We start from the raw sequence: 20,213 nt of genomic DNA on the forward strand, positions 1-20,213 counted from the left end.
GAGGGAACACTGCCAGTACAGAGATGGGTGACTAACGGGGATAATCACAGCAGGATGCTATAGGCGCTGAAAGTAGCATTTGCTCAGCAGCTGCTGAGCAAGAAATGGTAGTCAGTACGAGGTGCCGGATCTCCTCAGGGATACCTTCCATAGCTTTCCTTAGTGAGATGAAAATTAAGGGGAGAAACTAGCTTACTCAAGGTGTTCTCTGCAGTAGAGAGAACTACTGCAACCAATCCTGTCTCTGGATTTTATTAACTGTACTGCTTCTCTTGTCCTAGCCCCATCACCCACCATTCTGACTTGCAGAATTCTTTGCAAAAGCTAATCAAAGGTACCTTTGCTGTTTTTCCCCAACTCAAGCAAAGTTGGACCCTCATGCAAAGGGAAGACTGGTGGTGCCCATAGAGAACATCATAACTGATTTAGCCTCTTGCTTCAGAAGGAGGTTTCTCTCTGACAGCAGTGGCAAACTACCATAGAGGAAAACAACACAAAAGGCTATTTCTAGTTATTACTTGTATCCAAAACACCATTTCCTTTCAAAGTCTATTAAGCCTGAAGGGAGACACCTATGAACAGTTTGTGCTTCAGAGAGCCTGAATAGTCACAGCAAAGGGGTTATGAGTTAAACCATCACACTGGCAAGTGGTTCCAGCAGTGACCCCTCCCTCCGAAACAGTTCAGTACAAAGACAGCATTGCTGGCATGCAGCACAGTGAGTGCTTTATAGGTTTCGTAGTGAAGTCTCTTTTTACGGGTTGCAGAAAAGGTAATGGCAGCTGGATGATGTACAATTTTCTTCAACAACACTTGGCATGAAACAAAGGAGCCCATCAATATAATGTTTTCAATTTATTTATATAAACAATTGCATTAAAAAAAAAAAAAACATTCTTGTCCTATAAAAATAGTGTGAAAAACAATTCACAGAATTTTAAATAAATAATCTCAAACATACACATTTATCATGATCAACTTGAACCCAGCCAAACCCAGCAGGTTGGGTCACAGATAAACATGGCTTCAGAGTACAAAGTGTAGAGTGAACTGGATTCCTTTCCAAAGCAGCTTGTAAGAACAAGGCTGAAATGAACTTTTTTTTTTTTTTTTAAAATGAATTCTTTTTTACCTACCTCAAAATAACTAGATCTGCCCAAACTTGTCTTCCTTTGATTTCAAGACATACTGTTTTCCTTGAGAATGTTAGTAGATGCTCTAACACATTCCAAAGGTGGTCTGAATGATAGCTACATGCTTAATCAATAATTAAGTAGCTTTCACTAATTGAACACAGTACTGGCCCCTTTTTTTTTGTTACAAGGTTACTGAATTTTCTTCCTTCTGTGCCTCAAATACAAAGAGCAAAAACACCCTTCTATCTCCCAAAGCATTTATACCATGGACCACCTCAAATCAGTCACTAGTATCAATTGCTGTAGGAGATCTGGAGTCAGCTATTTGCGCTACCAGTTACAAGTTTGTACTGTAGAACATGATCAGCATCTTTAAACAAATCAACAGAAATACAGAAGTCACAGTACTAGTGACACAATACTAGTACCACAGTCATTACAACACAAGCCTCTACAAGCATTCAAGAGATTCAGATGGAAATATAAAGCAAGTCCTTTTCCACAAGTAGCCAAGGAATTTTGGCTGGGGGCATAGAATACCAGGTTGCTGCTCTACTCCAGTCTGAAGTAACATTCTTTTTATCTACAGTTCCCCAGCTGATTTTATGGGAAGATCATCTTCTACATTTCTTCTCTAGAAATTAAAAAAAGATACCCTTATATGCAAAGGTTGAAGTGCTGGTACAAGATCCCACGTAAGTTCTTATGTGCCCCAATGAGACTAGATACTTCAATGCTGGACCAGGACAAATGTGTCTGGGACATTTTGTGCTTAGCTAGCTATTATTTTTTTTCTTCTTAGAGCTCAAGCCACTCCTTTAAAATGCCTCTGTTTATACTTCAATAAATAAAACATTAACATCCCCCCTCCAACCAAATAAACAATTTATAGTCATGAGTTAGAGCTCTATTTATGTAGACCTAGATTAACAAAGCCTTGGTGCCTTGAAGTTTAGGTCACTCAGTGCTACTTATGTTTATATAATATCCCAATTTTTTTTTATTTTTTATTTTTTCCCCCCCTCTCTATTTTCTAAATTATTCCCCAATAATTTCCATTTGGCTACACAAACCTATATTATACTCATGTCCTTAAGGACAAAAGGATTGTATTGTTTTATCTAAAATAACAGATTTATACCATCCAGAGAATTTATATTGACCAGACAATTACAGCTACAAAAACAAAAACAACCCCACACTAATAGACTTTGGATTAAGTTTAAGATCTCCCCAAACTCACAAAGTAAAATGTCTACTGATATACAAGCAGCCTTGTTTTCCTGCCTGACAGTCGTGTCTAAGCTCAGTACCTCTGTTAACATCATCTCACATAATACTTCTGCGACACATGCTTCAAAAACAAGTAGGATTTCAGACAAGTTCTCTTATTCTTAAATAATTAAATTAATAATTAAATTAAAAATGATGAAAAAGTATAATGCCACACAAAAGGACAGACTTACAAAAAAAAAAAAACAAAAACAATCATGTAAATTACTATACAAAGTGCCTTATTTGCATGAGGGAGAGGTAGTATCATTGACAAACGCAATGCATTTTGACTTTAAATAAGCAAGTCTCAAACATATTTGTTAATCTTGGAGTGCTTATACGGAATTCAGAATCTTTTTTAGCAGTTTCATTAAATCATGCTCTCATTTTTAGTCTGAAAGTCTGTTTTCAAGTTCAAAAAATTGCTGAGGCAATAACTTGCTTTTTGTAGTGTTACGTGACCTATCAAAGTGAGAAGACAATCCTAACACCCTTAGTCAAGTATTAAAACAAGTATAAAAAAAAAAAAAAAAAAAAAAAAAAAAAAAAAAAAAAAAAAAAAAACCACAAACAAACAAACAAGAAACTGGAACTTGGTCCATTTTGGAATACGTAGTTCTGCTACAGAAGGCTTTTAACAAGGGATTTGCTACTACAGAGCTGAAACACAGAAAATCCCTTTTTCTAAAATGAAGCCTTACCTGAGTAAGGAATCTAGGGCAACCCTCAAAGTGAAGATGCAAAAGGTTGCTTTTTGTTTTCTAAATACTAGAGCTATAAATAGAATAACTTAGATAAATAAATAAATTAGATGGCTAATTTACAACTCAGCAGATCGCTCTTTCAGTAGTAGTGTGGGGTTGATATCTTCCATTGCTGTGTTTGAGGTACTAACATTAATAGTTGCCTCTGTGGGTTCAGGATTTAAGACATGGAAAGCAGTGAAAGGACAGCCTTTCACATTGTTGCAGATGAGCTTCTGTAAGGAGGCAGTATTGATTATTTCAAACCCCACTTTTCCACCAAAGGTGCTTGGCTTCCAGTACTCAGGGGAGCATATTGTATTTCCCATCAGTCCTTTCAGAGAGAACGGTGCGCCAATTTCTACCATTGTTTCACCAAAGATGGCACCTGGTCTTGGCTTTTCTACAAGAAGGCCTGGATACAGTTCCATAGCATCTATGTCTCCGTAAAGCTCTTCTAGTTCAGCAGCCATTTCTTTTTCTCCTGTAATTATTAATGAATAAGAACAGTAAGTGGAAAGTCCTGTTTCAACAACAACATCCTGCTGAAGTTCAGAAATAGCATCACAGGTTTCTATTACCCACTTTAAGGAAAAATTGAACTTGTTTATAAGGAAAGATTAAAAACTGTTACCTGTAAGTTCTTCAAATGATTTGAATGGTTTCAACATGAAGCGTTTCCTGTACTCATTCAAGGACTGGTATCTCATTTCTCTGCTTTGGTCAATTGAAGCCTTTGCTACTTTTTGTACTGCAGCTGGAATATTTTTCCCACCAGCAACCTATTTGACAGAAACAAAAAAGTAGTAAGAACTCCACATAAAAGTTGAGGAAGTTGTATCTTTATATTATTAGTTCTGGATAGATTTACTGAACTGCTGCTCAACCCCCAAGTTGATGTTTCCATACTAGTAACTTGAGGAAAATACCTACCCTGCCAGCACTTTGCTTGGAGAAAGATTTCACCATATGGGAAAGGCCATGTTCAAGCATTATGGAGTTGTTGTAGAGGAACTGCTGGAAAGTGTACTCCTGGTCACGTATCTGAAAAGTGTCAGGCAGCAGTGGGTGCCAGTGGTACAGAGTATTGAATTCAGCTGCAATTCGGTTCTGGTATTGAAAACGCTGGTTGAACAGAAGCTCAGGGTCAAACTTCAGTTTGAAGTGGTAGCCACTCAAGTGCTGCACGTAATCTTCAATAACTATCTTGATCGTTTCTCCTGTTGGAGAATAAAAAGGATACAAAAAAAAAAAAAAAAAAAAAAAAGTCAATATTGCTTCCCCTAAGAATTACCAGGCAGTTACCCTGCTCTGAGGGCATATTTCTAAGCTTCTCTAGGGAACAAACACACAGAAAACCTTCAAAACTATAGAAATCAAGAATAATAAACTCATTAGCATTCTGTAGTATATTATGGAATGGATATTTATATTTTGAGAGATAAGTTTTCCCCCTCTACCACCTCCACAGCTTGCACCACTTTGCTTATCCTCTCCCAAACTATACTTCCTTTGGTTTTCTACAAAACCTGTAGAAAATCATTAATCACTGTCTACATTGCATTTGATTGTATAATACTATCTGGGATAGAGGTAGGAGGAAAAGGAAGTCAGCATCTCAAGGCCGTCTCTCAGCTTCTGAACTGCTTAATGTAATTGCTTTCTCTTGGTTTACTGTTTCATTCGCTATTTGGGCACAGACTTTTTCAACTGTGTGTATCAACATTAACAAGATGTAATACCATTTAACAGAAAGTAAGACATAAGAAACATGTACAGTTTTATTCTATGCTGCTTTTCTGACTTAACTATAGCCCATCTCAAAGCATACCTGGTTTCACCCAGTCCCAGAAGAAATTGTCATAGTTGGAGAGCAACTGAGGTCACCTAACCTCACAGGCTTTTTCTCTGAGAAAACTAACCTTAGCTTCTGCCTTTTCAGTTCTGCTTCCCTTAGATAAAAAGAAGTGTCTATCACTTGACTCCATTTTCTTCATTTTGGTATTTAACATGGGCAGGAGGAAGCTGTATTTTACAGCTTCAGTATTATACAGTTTCAGTAGGGGTCATGAAGATCGATTTATTTCCTCACATTTTTCTTCTTATTAAATTTACTGCAGCTGCCATAGGAAATGGGCAGAAGTGTCAACCTCAAGAGAATATTAAGAGTTTTACATGCAAAAATAACACACCTATCAATATGAGTCTTGTAGTCTGAAATAGCTGCTCATCATCCCACTCTGGATGCTCCTGTTTCAAGACATCACAGACTCTGTTGTGTTCTCTTAGCCATATCGTTGCATACATCATTAGGCCTGGGACCAAGCCAAACACCTCCTGCCCAACAGAAAACTGCAGGTGCTCAGGAACGTGAGGAGGGTAGATCATCTCTGCTTGAGTGTCCTTTACTGTTGGTGGATACATTTCTCCATCAATCAACTGCCAGGAAGGGGGCACAGGAAAAAGAACAAGAGCATTATTAGCTAAGATGCTTATACGTTACACCACATTGACGCCATTAATGCCAACTTCAGGCGAGCTCTGCTGCAAACACAGCAGTAATTTTAAGAAACATGTCAGCCAATAAAGAGGTGGCAGTTGAGATAAGATGTACCTGGTACTTTAGTTTTCCATCCTTGTGAAGTCTCAATTTAAGTTGCCTCTCCAGAGTCTCTCCATAAATGTGGTTCAAGTCAACCTGTAAAATAAGAGCATTAAGAACATGAAAAGAACGTTAAAACAAGCCACATTTTTTTGCTATTTTAGGACAGGTCCTATTTCTAATAGATGATCTGGCATCCACAGATGTTTACCTTTTGATTACAGTACTGTTACCTTATAAGTATCACACACTGATATTTAAGATGAAGCCAAATTATTTCCTGGCAACTGCAGCAATCTCTGCATTAAGTTTTTAAATCACACTGGCAATTTAAGAGGACTCTGTTTAGAGTGTCAATGGCATTTTATTAAGCAGACAGCTCTTTATATATACACAAAGATGTTACAGATTTCTGCTTTAGACACGCAAACTATATTTATATTGAGAATTTCTTCGTCCCCAAACCATTTTTCTCATAGATAAATATTTTGAAATCCAAATTTGCTTTTGAAGTTCTTTTAAATCTGTCTAATTAGCAGCACAAAATAAAATACTGTATAAAGCATCTCTGCAACTGATGGAAAGAGTCCAGAGTAGTTGGAAAAACACTCATTACATCTAGCACACTTTAGGTAAAAGCAGATTCTTTGAAGAATTCACAGTCCTCACTGTACAGAGATCTTAAGCAGAACTATGTGCTTGGCACAAACAGTTCTGACCTAAGAGATGCTACTGAGTAGCTGGAATTTTGCCTAAAGATAAGCCACGTAAGGGGTAAAGCCAACAGTTTGTTGCTGTGTTGCACAGTACAGTCACTAGTGTTTGCGTATTCTAACTGCTTGGTAGCTCCTAAGAGCTTAGTGCCGCATTCAAGTTCCAAAGATATGATCTTACCCCATGGCCATAAGCTTTAGTGAAGCCAGGTCCTTTCTTATGGTCTGTTTTAAAGAACTGATGAGTGAAGTGCTGGGCAAAGAATGTGAACATCACATTTGTGCCTTGTGGGTCAGGAATAAATTTTCTCCGCAGCAAGAATTTCTCCACAATCAGCTTTGAATCTGGGAGCTCCTTCTTACCTAGAAGAAAAGTTTCCTTATAGCAAGATATTCACAACAATTATGCTTCATACTTATTTTTGCTCCTAACAACCAAACAGGTCTCCCATTTTCAGCTCTTTTACAAAGGACAGCAGCTTACTAATAAGGGGAACTATCTCCTTTTTGTTGGTTGTAGTCATAGGTTTTCCATGCTTATTTTTTTGAATTTATTAAAGCTTTCTAATTCCTGGTTTTAGAACACAGTTCAATAATGATTGCCAGAATGGTTATCTTTTAGGTCATTACACAATATAACTCATTCATTGCCACTCTCAAAGTCAACAGTGCATTAGGATGGTTGCAGACAAGCAGATCTGTTGGTGTTTTCTAGGACAACAAGATAAATGACATTCCTAGAAATGAACACGGTGCATCCTTATTCCTTACCTTTAACACCCATCGGTGTTGGACAGTCATGTCCTACTGGTGGAAGGCTTCTTGTGTAATAGGAAAGATTGGAATAAGCTTCCCAGGATTTGTAATTATAGTCACTGTTGTATGTTGGTGGGCTGTCAATCAAGTGTGATCTTGCTGGAAGAGGAAAAAAAAAAAAAAAAAAAAAAAAGTACTTCTTAGGCTCCACTTTGATATATGCCAAATAAAAGAAGTCACAGTGCTACGTTGTTTCCATGTATTTTTGGCAGTGGTTGCATTCATAAATTCCACACATATAATTGCATTTGACTCCAGTAACTTGTGGCTAATAGATAATAGGAACTGATCCCAGTTTACCAGTTGGATCCAGCTACTAAATTTATAACAAATGGTTCAGGTTGTGTTAGCAAAATTTGAGATTTTATTTGAGGAAAAAAAAAAAAAAAATAACCATGTCTGAAAGCCTATTTCACACCAAGCGTGAATATGCTTATAGATCTTAAGTTTTCTTTAAAGGGTTTTTACCATAACACATTTTCCTCTTGCTATTTTATCAATGAACTAATGAAATAAAGTACTTGGAGCCCAACATATAACTCCTGTCAGGAGTACTGGAAGAGTGAATGTATACTTACACGTCAACACGTATCTCATGATAATATCTCGTAAGAAGGAAACATTGTTGATGATGTTCCAGACTCCTTTGAAGTGGGTGAGAATGTAGTGGACAGTATTTGGTGTAGGTTTCAACGTTAGTCTCAGCCATGTGAAGAATTCCGCTGTGAGCAAAGATGGAAAGACTGTAAGTTGCTATTCAGAATAACCTGCAATTCTGTAATTGAGTTCTCAGACTCCATTTCCGCACAGAGATCAGAGGTACTTACGTGTTGTACAGTTTTCCCCATAATAGCCTGTCCTCGTGCAGTCGCATTCATACCGATCAAATCCTGTTGTCATACACACACCTCTGTTCTGACACGGGAGGGAGCAGCAAGGGTTGGCTGGAATGAAATCAAACGCCGCAGTTAAAAGAGCGCCTTCTCTACTGGATCAGCACCGCAGGGCGGGCAGCAGAACGAGTTTCACTCGCACGAGATTTCGGGCATCTCCCGGCAACATCAGTGACACAAGTATGGAAGCGCACTGCTTGCGGGCTGCGACGAACCAGTTCCGAACGCTGGCTTAGCGGGGGGTCCGACAGCCCTCCTGCCACGCTAACTTCAGAGTCACGAAGCACGTAAAACAGAAGTCCTACGCTCCGGCCGCGAGCATCACCGCGGCCTGGCCCGCCGCCGCCCATCCGAGAGCTCCCCGCACCGTGGCCGTGCGGCACCGCGCAGCACCGGGATGCAGAGCCGGAACCCGTCGGGGCCAGACGCCCACCACACCCCACACTCACCTGCGTGGCCAGCAGCCAGGAGAGCAGCCAGCAGCGCACAAGGCAGGAGCATATCCCGGCGGGCTTCTTTACGCTTTCCTCGCAGCTGCTGAAATCCCAAGGACGCTCGAAATCGCACAGATCGTACTGCAGCTAGGTACTCACCCTCATTTATACATCCCGCCGTGAGTCACCTCCCCCGCACCCCCCCCCCCGGCCCGGAAACTAACGAAAGGGGTGGGGGATTTCGCGTGCCTTGCTCCGCCCCGCTCCACCCCCAGCTCTCACCTGCTGTGGGCCGCCCCCGGGCGCGGGCCGTGCCTCGTTCCTCTCGGTCCGGTCTGCCGCGGTCCGGGTGCTGCGTGGTACGTGAGGGGGCGCTGAGGAAGAGCGCCGGGCTTGGGGCGGGGGAGCGCAGCACCGCGAGGCACCGTGCAGCGTAGCGGGGCAGCCGCGGGGTGCCACTGAGCGCCACTGAGCGCAGTGGGCGCGCGGAGCGGGCAGCCCGCGGCATCGTGTGCGCCGGGCTCCTTCCGCCGGACGCTGCTGACCCCCCGCTGACCCAGCCTTGGTTGGATCGTGGCTCATTCGCTTTTAGTGAGGTCATCTCGGCAGTTTCATTTAGTGAAGCGCGTTTCCTCACGCGCGGAGCAGGGCCCGTCGCACAGCGTGGTGCCGCAGACGGATGCTGCGGGGTGAGACGGGTGTTTGGGGCATACTTGGTTTAACTTTTGCACATTTGCCAATCCCGTTATTAGGAGTCTTACCTCCATGCGAGTAGCGCTGCTTTTTTTCTTGCCTTTGCCTTAAAGTGCCCCCGTTGCTCTGAGCACAGTCACGTTGTAAACAAAATCTTAGCTCATTTCCTCCCAGCAGCACGCAGACGGGATGCTTTTTGTCACAGATTTCTAACCGGCACACGTTACCTCTATTTTTACTCTTCGTTGCGCACGGAAGGTTACGAAACAACAGGACGTTGCCGAGTTGTGTAAGGGCCGCGCGGTGCCTCCCTCGCCGCCTGCCCGCTCCGAGCCACGGTCGGGTCTGTAACGACGCCTCGAGATTTGAGGTGATGGTGTTTACGTTGCAAATCGTTGCCTTGAAAAGGGATTTAGTCCGATTTAAACAAAATCTTATTTTTGGCTCTGAAGAAACATGCTTTGGCTGAGTGAATAATTTGTGCGCATTGGTAATTGGTCATCAAGACCTTTCAGAGAGCGGTGCACAAAGGTCTGTCATTGCATGATTCTTCTGCAATAGCACAAGACACATCTTCTGATTTTATGCTCACACACACAGAGATATGTGTAGGTGTCAGTGTCCCTACAAAGCACTGCTAGCCTCAGCCGCACATATGGAGCACAACATGGCGTCAGGAGCCTGTCCCTGCACGCACTGCTGCTTGCTGTGCCTTTCTGCAGGTTGTTCAGCCCTCCCTGGTGTGAAACAGGGAGCCTGGCTCCTGCGTTATGAGCTCAACGTCTGGTCGTGAAACACAAGTGGTGTTAGAGTCATAGAATCACAAGGTTGGAAAGGACTACGAGGTCATCAGGTCCAACCATCCTCCCATCACTACTGCTACTACAAACACTAAACCACATCTCACAGCTCCTCATCCAGACGCCTCTTGAACACTGCCAGGGACAGCAACTCAACCACCTCCCTGGGCAGCCATTCCAGTGCCTGACTATTCTCTGAGAGAAAAAGTTTTTCCTCATGTCCAACCTAAACCTTCTCTGGTATGACTTGTGGCCATTTCCTCGGGTCCTGTTGCCTGAGAGAAGAGGCCAAACCCCTCCTCATCACAACCTCCCTTCAGGAAGCTGTAGAGTGTAGTGTTCCACGGGACAGGATATAGAGAGGAACATCCCCTACACACAGCACCATGGATCGAGGTCTAGCCTTACAGGTTTTGCATTTTCATTTCACACCTTTCCTATTTCATCTCTCAAAGTGGTGATGGATGTTGTTGGGCACTAAGACTGAAAATATCAGACAAGCGAGGTGTTACTTTTTAATTGTGTGGGAATTGGTAAATGCAGACAGTATTTCTGAGATGTAAAAGCAACAGTGATAAAGGGAAAACTGAATGAGTTGCATAGTAGAGAATTATCTTTGAAACGATTAAACCTTGCTTGGGTACCATGTAGATATGGGAAATGTATTAGTAAAGGTTTTTCATTACAAAAACAAATGCTATACACCTTGAGCAACAGAGCAGAACTTTTCTGCTGAGAGTGAGGGGATGCTGCTGCTGGCACCACGGCTGTACTGGCTCCAGGCAGGGTGTGTGGTGAAATGTGAGCTCTCTTCAGTCTGCTTTATGCTGGGAAGGGGCATTTGTGCAGTGAATGGCTGTGCTGGAGCTGGAGGCATCCAGCGCCTGCTCTGGCGGGTTGAAGCAGGGTGATAGAAAATCAGGGAGATGGGGTATGGTTGTTTTTCCAAAGGGTGCCCTTCACCATCATGTGTTGTTTTGAAATTGCTTGTAATCAAGATCTGATCATATTCTTGAATGAGATTTTTTCTTATAAATAAATTATTTTTGCTGTGGCAGCATTCAGCACCAGGTGTAGAGTCTTTGCATCAACTAACAAATTCATTATTTATTTAACATATAAAGTGTCCATGAAAAAAATCACCATTATTTTTACTTCTCCAGTGATCATTTCAGATATCCTTTGCTCTAGATGAAGCAGTGTGTGGAATGGAGTAGCTTTCTCTACCTGAGCAGTTTCACTTTGACTGAAATTTCTGAAGCTGGTGATTCCCCTATGTTTCCCTTATGTCCTGTTTCTGTTCCAGGTAGTTCTGTCTAGAGCATCTGCTGAATTCACAGTTCTTTACTGAGGCCAGTTTGCTACCTCCTGATGGCTGAGTTTCAGGAAAGCACTAGGAGAAAATTCAGCAATCTGTCATGACTCAGTAATGCCCCTGAGGGACACAATGGACATCCTTATCCTTCTGCATTACCCACCACGTGCACCCAGGTCTCTGAGAAAAAGCAGTCCCACAGATAGGCTTGTCTTTGCCCGAAACCCTGAAAACCTAGGCAAATTGTGTTGTTCTGATAAGAATGATGATGTTTCTGAGATGTTCGTGGCATGTTTGTGGTGGTGAGATGAAGGTTTTGCAAAGTGGGAATGTTTGTCCATCATTCATCTTCCTTGCAAGGTGTGTACAGTTTTTAAGCATAGCTTTCAAAGCCACAATTTTTATTTATTTATTTATTTATTTATTTATTTATTTTAACAAATGCAGTTTTTCTTTTCCTGACTGTCTTCATTCGTTCATTTTATCTGTAGGCATGGCTTGGAGGGAAAAATTAGGAAAAGCTTCATTTATCATTGGGAATGTTTGTATCCCTGAAGTTAAATTTGCCTCTGCCACTCTGATGTTTGTTAACAACACATGGAAATTAAGTTATAGTTCTATATACATAGTGGATATAAAGTAACATAGATTTTCCCTCATATTAGTAGGCAGAACCCCACCAGGCCTGTTTATGACAGCTCTGCTAAAAGAAGCAGTAAGCGCCTGAATCACAGAATGTTCTAGATTGGAAGGGACCCATAGACATAACTGAATCCAACTCTGGCTCCACACAGGACTACCCAAAATCTGAACCCTATGTGTGAGAATGTTGTTTTAATGCCCCCTGAGCTCCACAGCTTTGGGCTGTGCCCACTGCCCTGGGCAGCCTGCTAAGTGCCCAACCACTGGTACAGAATCTTTCCCTAACCCCCACCAGCCCCTTCCCGACTGCTCCGTGCCGTTCCTCCAGGCCCTGCCGCTGTCACAGAGAGCAGGGTTCAGAGCAACTCTTCTGCTCCCCATCATGGGAAAGCCATAGGCCAACATGGGGCCTCCTCTCAGCCTCTCTGGGTTGAACAAACCATGGGACCTCAGCCACACCTCACATCTCTTCCCCTCCAGACCCTTTATCATCTTTGTAGCCCTCCTTTGAACACACTCAAACAGTTCTATTCGTTTTTGTACTGTGCCCACAGCTGCATGCAGTATGCAAAGCTGCACTGGTGTAGTACAGGGTGGGACAGTCACTTCCCTTGGCCAGTTCGCAACACTGGAGTGCTTGATGCACTCCAGGATACAGTTGGCCTTCCTGGCTGCCTGGACACAATGTTGATTCATGTTCAATTTGCTGTCCAGCAAGATCCCCCCAGGTCCCTTTCACTGAGGCTGCTGTCCAGCGTCTCCCTCCCCAGTACAGATAGGCAGGAAATGCAGAAGGGTTCACTGAATGTTACTGCCCCCTTCTGCTGGATGGTTTTTTTCTTCTGCATGTCATGATAAATGATGGTATTCATATGTTGTGGTTTTTTTTTGCCATTTAGATGGCGCTTTATTTTCAAGGTGAGCTCTAATAAGTCAGTCACTTATGAAGCAAGCCACACAGTGTTCTGTTTTGTAACTGAACTCCATAAGATGAAGTTGTCATTAGATTCTTAAACAAAAGGCAGACAAAAATATATATGTACATATTAATTTTAAGTAACTTAACTAAAAAGAGAAGTGGAGAACATAAGATATTGCCACTTAATGATCACAAATCACCTTTCTTACTTGGTTTAAGAATCAAGTATTAAGAATAGCTTCTGAATGCCTTTTTCCTTTTCTTGTTTTCTACCTGCCCTCTCCTTCCATATGGTGAAGAAGTTAAGCTTTATAAGGAGAAGGTGTGAGTTTATTCTTATTTTGCATCATACAGGGTGAAAATGACAAAAGCCTCCAAGTTACAGACCTATTAAACTTTTAATTGTAGTGAGTGGAAGGATCTTGTACATCTAAAAGAATCCCTGGGAAAATTGCTTTTGGAGGTAAAAAAAATACTCCAAAACCTGATTCTTTTCATTGAGCAGTATGCTGTTGAGTAGAAGTAAAATAGAGTGTGAGAAACTGTGATTTAGACCTCTGCCATGTTCACCTGTGTAGTGGGTCTTCTTGTTGCTCCAAAATATGATGGGTAGCAGAAAGGCTCTTTTCTGTTGGGAATGTTCTGGAGAGGGAGCTTCAATCTCCAAGGACTGCGTGTGTTTCCCAGCGAGGTGCTGGTGCAGTGTGCTGGTCAGCTCCTTTAATGAACTGATTGTGTTTTTATAAATGAATAAGTATACAGTGCACAGTGCCAGGTAAAGGCGTGTTTCTGCTGATAATTACAAAGATCCATGTCTGAACATGTAACAGTTTTGTGTTCATCATGAGCTCCAAGTCTAACATCTGTCACAACTGTTACAAATTAAGTGTGGTATTTGTGGCGCATTCATGGAAACATGAATCAAATATTTATAGGCGCTTTAGAGAATGGAATGAAACAAAGTGCATTTTTCTCCTATCCATTTTTTGCCTTTATGGGTTTCTAAGAAAATAGAAATACAGCCCGATCAATGAGTTGTGTGGGATGCACACATTGCATAGTAAAAATGGTAAAACCAAAGACTCGTTGCATCAGCTGACATTGAAATCAGAGGGGCTGCTTGCACTGAAGCTGGCAGTGAATTTATTTTCACTTCTTTTTAATATGTTTCAAATGTTTTCCCTTCCTCTGTGATTGTAGGAGTCTCATCGTCATGTTATTTCCTGGCAAATAGACCTGTTATATTTCTTCAGCCTGTACTTTTCTGCTCTTTTATTGCAAAACATGCTTGATCTGAAGCTCCCTATCACTATCATGTTAAATATGTTGCAGCACAAACACTGCAGAGTTGTTGGGTATAAAGATACGATAATAAATCTGCGTGTTCTGAAAACATTCTTGAAAACTGAAGGACCTGAGGAGGAAGTTTGTCTTTATGCTTCTTTTGCTGCCTTCTGCTAGTCAGAGATGTATTAACAGAAATGTGTGTCTGTGTGCTTGCTTTAAACTCTCATGAAACCAGCTGGTTTGTCTGGCCAGGGTTGCCATTTTTCTGTCTTTTTATGTGGTCTCTTGGAGAATTCTAGTCATTTGGGTCTCGGTTTCACGGGGACCCCAGTTCTGTAGGTGAAATACTCAGTTACCTGGTTTCAGTAAAGGAGATCAATTTTTTTTCCAGGTTTAAAAAAAAAAAAATCATGGTAAAAACAATTTCTGGAGCTTCTAGACTGCTTCAGTTTTGCTTTTGTCATCTGAAATGCAAAGAAATGTGTTCCAGTGAAAGCTGAGTATGAATGGGAAATCTGCGAGGTCCAGGATATGGGTGGCTGTGCTCTGAAGCACAACATCATGGACTGCTTGTGGGCCCTGCCTGCCAGCACAGGTCTGCTTCAGGGAGCACAGTGGGTTGAGATGGGAGGCCAGTCAGGTGTGGAATTGCTTAGGAAAAAGGAGACGTACCTTAAATTCAAATTCAGTTTTTACTTCCAGAATTATCCTAGAAAGAAATTGGCAGAACTAATGGGTAGGTGGAAGAAAAAGCTACTGCTAATTTAGGGAAGAGCTGAGTGAATTTGGTCCCAAATTAATTTTTGTTTTGCTGAAAAAGAAACAAATCCATTGCTTGTGTTTTATTTGGAAGCTGAGAGGAATTTTGGATTATGCTTTCCAATATGGGAAGATTGCAGTTTCTATCATTAATGTCTTCTCAAATAACTCTTTCCTTGCTTCTGTTTTATTAATGCCTGATTTTTTGTTTTAATCCTCTGAATCATTCTGGATGAATGCAATAAAGAGTGAAAGGCCAAACTGAAACTAAGTTGAAAAGAATGACTTAATGTCAGATTTAACTAGTGAGATGAAGTGTGAAATGAGACACCTCATTGCGTGGCTTCCTAGTTGGGTATTTCCCACTGCTACTTGCTTGCTTTATAGATTATTTGCCGTTTGCATGTGTTATAACACAGCTGTAGGGAAACTGTGCATTTCTTGGTGCTTGATAAACATCAGTTTGACACACAACCAGACAGAAAATAAGAATCGCCAGGTAAAAATTCAGTATCTGCCTTATTCAAAGAACAGGTGAGCTCTCTACTTTGGGAAGTGACTAGATGTGCGGTTCATCTTATTTTAAATGAAAGTTAATCCATGATTCTTCTGCAAAAATGACTTCCAGAATCGTGTCTCCTGTTTTTCAGATGAAGTGTATTAGACAGCATTGCTCTTTTCCTCATTTGCAAGCTCGGTAGTCACAAAATCAGTCCTGCCCAACTAGTTCCTGAAAAACAAACTCTAAATGACTTAAACTCAGCTGGAAGCACTCTAGGATGATTTTTTTCCAAGGAGTGTAGGCAATGGTGTATGAAACAGAACATTTTTATCCTATGGGGTAGTTTGAGTTTGCGGCACAGGCTGCCCTTGATATCTCAGCCCCATTGCTATCTGTCATATTTTGTTTAGGTCTTTTATGGGTGAATTTAAAGGAAAAGGCCATAAATGAAAGCGATCAGGTTTTTTTTTTTTGTTTTTTTTTTGTTTTTTTTTTTTTGGTCAGCCTGAATGCATCAAATCTATGTATGTATGTATGTATGTATTATTATTATTATTATTATTTAATGTAGCTAATAATTTTTCAAGAAGCCTTGTTTGGATGCCCTTGACTTTGACATTTTCTTCCTATTTTAACAGTATCTGTGGGAATTTTTCATTGTTACTTGAGTGAAAGGAAATAGATTTTTCTTATTGGCAATCAGCGCCCAACTTCTCTGCTATCGTGATTTTTTTGTGTGATTTTTTTTTTAGTAGTTTCCATTTTTCCTCAACGTAGCCTCAATGTGTTTTCTATTTCCTATGCAGACATTTGATCTATTAGATGTGACAAATACGTCATGAGATTTTATAACTTTCTTACATAAAGAAGCATCAGCTGACATTTTGTCTGCTTTGTCATCTCACAAAGCTGTAAATTGTATGAGGGTAATCATACAATGTAATTGTATGAGGGTAAATTGTATGAGGATCGTGTTACGCCATTTATAATAAGCATTTTAGATCAAAACAATCAAAAGGTTACCTTTCCGTGGAAAATCCATCCATAGAGAGAACATTTGCAAATGCTGCTCCCTTCCTCATTGCAGATGCTGGAATTTTCTCTTAGCTACTTCCTGCTTAATTTTAGTGAATTCTTTCACGCAATCTCACGCTCTTTTGTCATGCAACTGTAAACCAGTCATTTGTTACAGCAGTGAATATTTTATCTTGGAATTTTCCATCACTACCAAAGGGAAGAAAAGGAGCACTTTGGCATAAACTATGTAAAATGGACTGTGATAGGATTATACCTAAATAAAAGATTAAATCTAACTCAGTGTAAAGCACTTATCCATATGTGCATACTATATAAATACTCCCACTTATAACTAGGAGAATTAGGAATAATCTGGAATTAGCAGAATAGCATGGCAGAGCATTCAAACCCCAATTGCAGTGCAAAAAATTAGAGGCTGGGAGATATGCAGAGCAGCTATGCAGGACTGCAGCACCCGTAGCCTAAACGTTGCATGGTTGTCGGTGCGTGTGCAGGGATGGACTCACCGACCCAGTGGTTCACTGCAAGCCTCTGTCCCTAAAGCAATGCTTAGCGGAAATACTGGGATATTTTATTTTTTGCTACCTGAAGTGCACAAATGTGATGTCTCATCGTGACTTGCCATTCTCTAATCTAATGCATCGCAGAATCATAGAATATCCTGACTTGGAAAGGACCCATAAGGATCATCAGGTTGCCACAACAGGCTGTCTGTATGTGAATCTCCAGGGTGAGTAATAATTGGGACGTTTGATGTGTGTAGTGCGGTAAGGCAGGCTTCTGGTCAGGGCTCCGACATGTTTAATATGGGACAAGAGCAGAATCTCAGGAGATGGGTACACCTTCTTTCTGCTGTGAGCGTTCACACAGAGCCCACGTGAGCAGGTGCCATCAGGGCGCGTTCTCGTTAAGGACTGGATGTGGATTAAGGTGTTGGTGTTAAGATGTTGAGTTCATTAAAACTGACTCTTCCCATTGCAGAGGTTGGAGGAGTCACTGGGTGTCAGGCAAAAATGTTCCATGACACAGATCTGGTGGCAGTACTTTGCGATGGGCAGGGACCGTGCGGGCACAAATTGCAGCGGTGTCTCATGAGGTGTCTATAGGGAGGTTGTGCTCCAGGCTGGGCTGCCCAAACCGTGTCTTCTTGCTGGTCATCCCTACTCCCAGGTTTAAGTCAGAAGAGTTTTCCATTGTCCCAGTGTCCTTGTAATTGCTTGTTGTTTTGCCTCTCCTCCAACATGTTCTTATGACACACACACACGCAAAATTTTTCAAAGAAAAAAGAAAAAGGAAATTTTGAGAGAAAAAAGCTGAAAAAGACTCGAGACTAGAGAACAACTGTTCCGTGTGATCGTTTTCCTTAAAGACCTTTGAAAACTCTAGCTAGGTGGGTAACTTGCTATAATTTCTTGCAGTTACCAATATGAATTGAAGGCGCTGGGGAATATCATGAGTTGCACAGCTTAGGTCAGAACAGGAATTGTAATGCAGGATGATTCTGCCAGCAAAATATGGGGCTCAGGAGAGAAAATCTGGAGAAAGTCTTGCCTTTTTCAAAGTGAAATTAGATGATTGTGCAGGAGACATCACATCATGTTATGTCTTGCCAGACATATGATCCTTACCAAAGAAAAAATAATTCAGAAATTGTTCAAATGCTTTTATGCTTTAAAAGACGGCCAATTATTTAATGGCACCAGCAACTGACTTGCTTGCTGGGCTGAGAACCAAGCCCCTGAGGGAAATAAAGTCTCACTGTTTACTCTCTGAAGGTCTTTAATTTCTTTTCCCTAGAATTTTCAATTAAGGGAAATGTGTAAATTATGTTAAGATATAAAATAATTAAGGAGATATAAACACTGCAATGGCTGTACTAGATCAGACACACAGACTGTCTAATCTAGTATCTGCCAGGGAAAATATCTATCATTGCTTGAACTGTGTTAGAGGTTTTAGCCTGCTTACTGTGACAGGAAAGTCATCTACTTATAATTTCTATTTTAGTTCATTAGTGTACCAGAACACAGCAAATTCCACTGCTGAAATGCACCTTTTGCCAGTAGGAACATCGTTTTGCAAAGCAGAAGGTCTGCCTCCTGAGAGGATACTTTTTCAGGAAAGGGTATGTGCTTATTTCTTTCAGGTATAGCCGGATTCCAGGTGCTGAATTGTCAGCACACAGGCTGAAGGACTAACTCAGGTCTAGCTGATAGTGTCATTGCCATTAGTAAGTGCTATGCATGTGATCTTGTGATTAGTTCTGATTATTTCACTCCACACATTGTCTTATATCACAAACATTGATGGTGTTTCTTGGTGGACCTGAAGTAATTGTCTGTTTGGTATGATACTGCTGTGACTCTGTTTCACTGTTTATCTGTTTATACAGCAGATACCACTAAAATATTTTTTGGTTTATTTCTCATCCTATACCCAAAGGAGGAGAAATGGGCTGAGTGCTATCACTGCTTCTCCTTACAGGCCACTCATTAAGTAAATGAGGGCTTTCCAGCATGCAATGGCAACGTGTGTTATTTTGGGTCATCGCTTTGTGTGGCAGTTTTCCTGAGCTTGTTTGGAGAGAGTTGCCAGAGACCTCAGGACTGCCAGCTTCCATGGAAGCTCGGCTTCCCTGGTGGGCAGGTCTGGAAGGAAACGGCAGAGCACCTCATCAGCTTGTCTTGGGAGCCAGCTCTGTGCCAGAGCTGTTGCTTCTCTGGACCACCACCAGCTCCTCCGAAGGGGCTGGTTTCCAGCTATTGCAAAAGCTGTCAGCATTTTGTGATGCAGCCAATGAGTTCCCGGGTCAATAGCCGGTTCCAGCGGTTACTAGATATGAGCTTTTCTTCCTCACCTGCTGCTCCTTTGGCTGGGAGAAGGGTGTACTGCATCTAGGGCTTTTAGCTCCTGCTAGGAGAGGAATGGCTGGCACTCTGCAGGGCTTGCCTTTCCTCTGGACTTGACTGTGCAGGGCTGTGGCTCCTGTGAAAACAGCTCTCCCACCTCCCCGACAGCAGGACACCTCCCACAGCGTCCCAACCCACTCTCTGCCCTCGCTGTCCTTGGCTGGCTCTGGGTGAGGCCCGCAGGCACCTTAGGGCACTGTGAATGGAACATGGCGGGGGCAAACATGGCTCTGTGAACTTCCTTTCGATGTACTCGTTAGAGCACTCCTGCCTGTGTCAATTAAACATGCAGAGTCATTCTTGAGTGCTATAACTTAGCTCTTGGGGATTTGGAATGCTTGTACACTTTCCCTCAGGAAGGAAAAGGAGAAACATTTATATGTAGAACACTTTGTCGTTTCCTTTTGCTGGTGAGAATGATTCGCCCTCCTACCCGAGGCTCCTTGTCCCCAGCTCTAACACAAATTAATGTAAATGCCATGTTGGCGGTACTGTACTCAGAAAAGTCAGGTATTATTGTCACACTATGAGCAATACTGAATGGGAAAAAAAATCCCCAGCAAATGCAAAGCGCTTTGCAGAGCAGGAATTTCTAGGTAGTGTGGGTAACATTCTTTGCTGCACCACACTGTGCAGCAGCACTGTGGTGTTGGCTCATGGTTACCTGCTCCCCAACAAGTCTGTGCAGCTCCATGGGGATTTACACAGCAATGTTTTGGATACTCTACAGCACTGTC

At 41.8% G+C, this 20,213-nt stretch overlaps 2 protein-coding genes across 3 annotated transcripts in view; one reads left to right on the forward strand and one right to left on the reverse strand.

Annotated features, from left to right (window-relative positions):
- Window positions 1-902: 902 nt before the first annotated feature.
- Window positions 903-8,755, reverse strand: PTGS2 (prostaglandin-endoperoxide synthase 2). 2 transcript variants are annotated; one of them, XR_006168885.1, is made up of 11 exons: window positions 8,628-8,755; window positions 8,113-8,229; window positions 7,864-8,007; window positions 7,241-7,384; window positions 6,651-6,832; window positions 5,769-5,852; window positions 5,347-5,593; window positions 4,088-4,374; window positions 3,789-3,936; window positions 3,113-3,638; window positions 903-1,770 (listed from the first exon to the last, which is right to left on the reverse strand). XR_006168885.1 is itself a non-coding variant. In XM_042819319.1 (10 exons), the coding sequence occupies exons 1-10, from the start codon at window positions 8,677-8,679 to the stop codon at window positions 3,232-3,234; spliced, it is 1,812 nt and encodes a 603-aa protein (XP_042675253.1). In that variant the 5' UTR covers window positions 8,680-8,755; the 3' UTR covers window positions 2,982-3,231. The 2 variants fall into 2 exon arrangements, 1 of the variants encoding a protein (XP_042675253.1); XM_042819319.1 differs by lacking the exon at window positions 903-1,770 and having other exon boundaries at window positions 2,982-3,638.
- The window catches only part of PLA2G4A (phospholipase A2 group IVA), a 107,421-nt gene continuing 95,853 nt past the window's right edge, over window positions 8,646-20,213 (forward strand). Inside the window, exon 1 of the mRNA XM_042819315.1 lies at window positions 8,646-8,763. The gene's annotated coding sequence lies outside the window, so the exon portion shown is untranslated. The remainder of the gene's footprint in view (window positions 8,764-20,213) is intronic.

Source organism: Centrocercus urophasianus, unplaced genomic scaffold (genome assembly GCF_019232065.1).
Source record: "Centrocercus urophasianus isolate 14NV4802_14NV808 unplaced genomic scaffold, USGS_Curo_1.0 seq_18, whole genome shotgun sequence".
Taxonomy (NCBI): Eukaryota; Metazoa; Chordata; class Aves; order Galliformes; family Phasianidae; genus Centrocercus; species Centrocercus urophasianus.

Bases quoted from the DNA above. Each gene is read 5' to 3' on its own strand.
- PTGS2 (XM_042819319.1), bottom strand. From the start codon at position 8,679: ATGCTCCTGCCTTGTGCGCTGCTGGCTGCTCTCCTGGCTGCTGGCCAC. The intron at 8,230-8,627 runs GTGAGTGTGGGG...ATTTCATTCCAG, and splicing joins CCTGGCTGCTGGCCACGCAG to CCAACCCTTGCTGCTCCCTC. The intron at 3,639-3,788 runs GTAACAGTTTTT...TAATAATTACAG, and splicing joins ATCATTTGAAGAACTTACAG to GAGAAAAAGAAATGGCTGCT.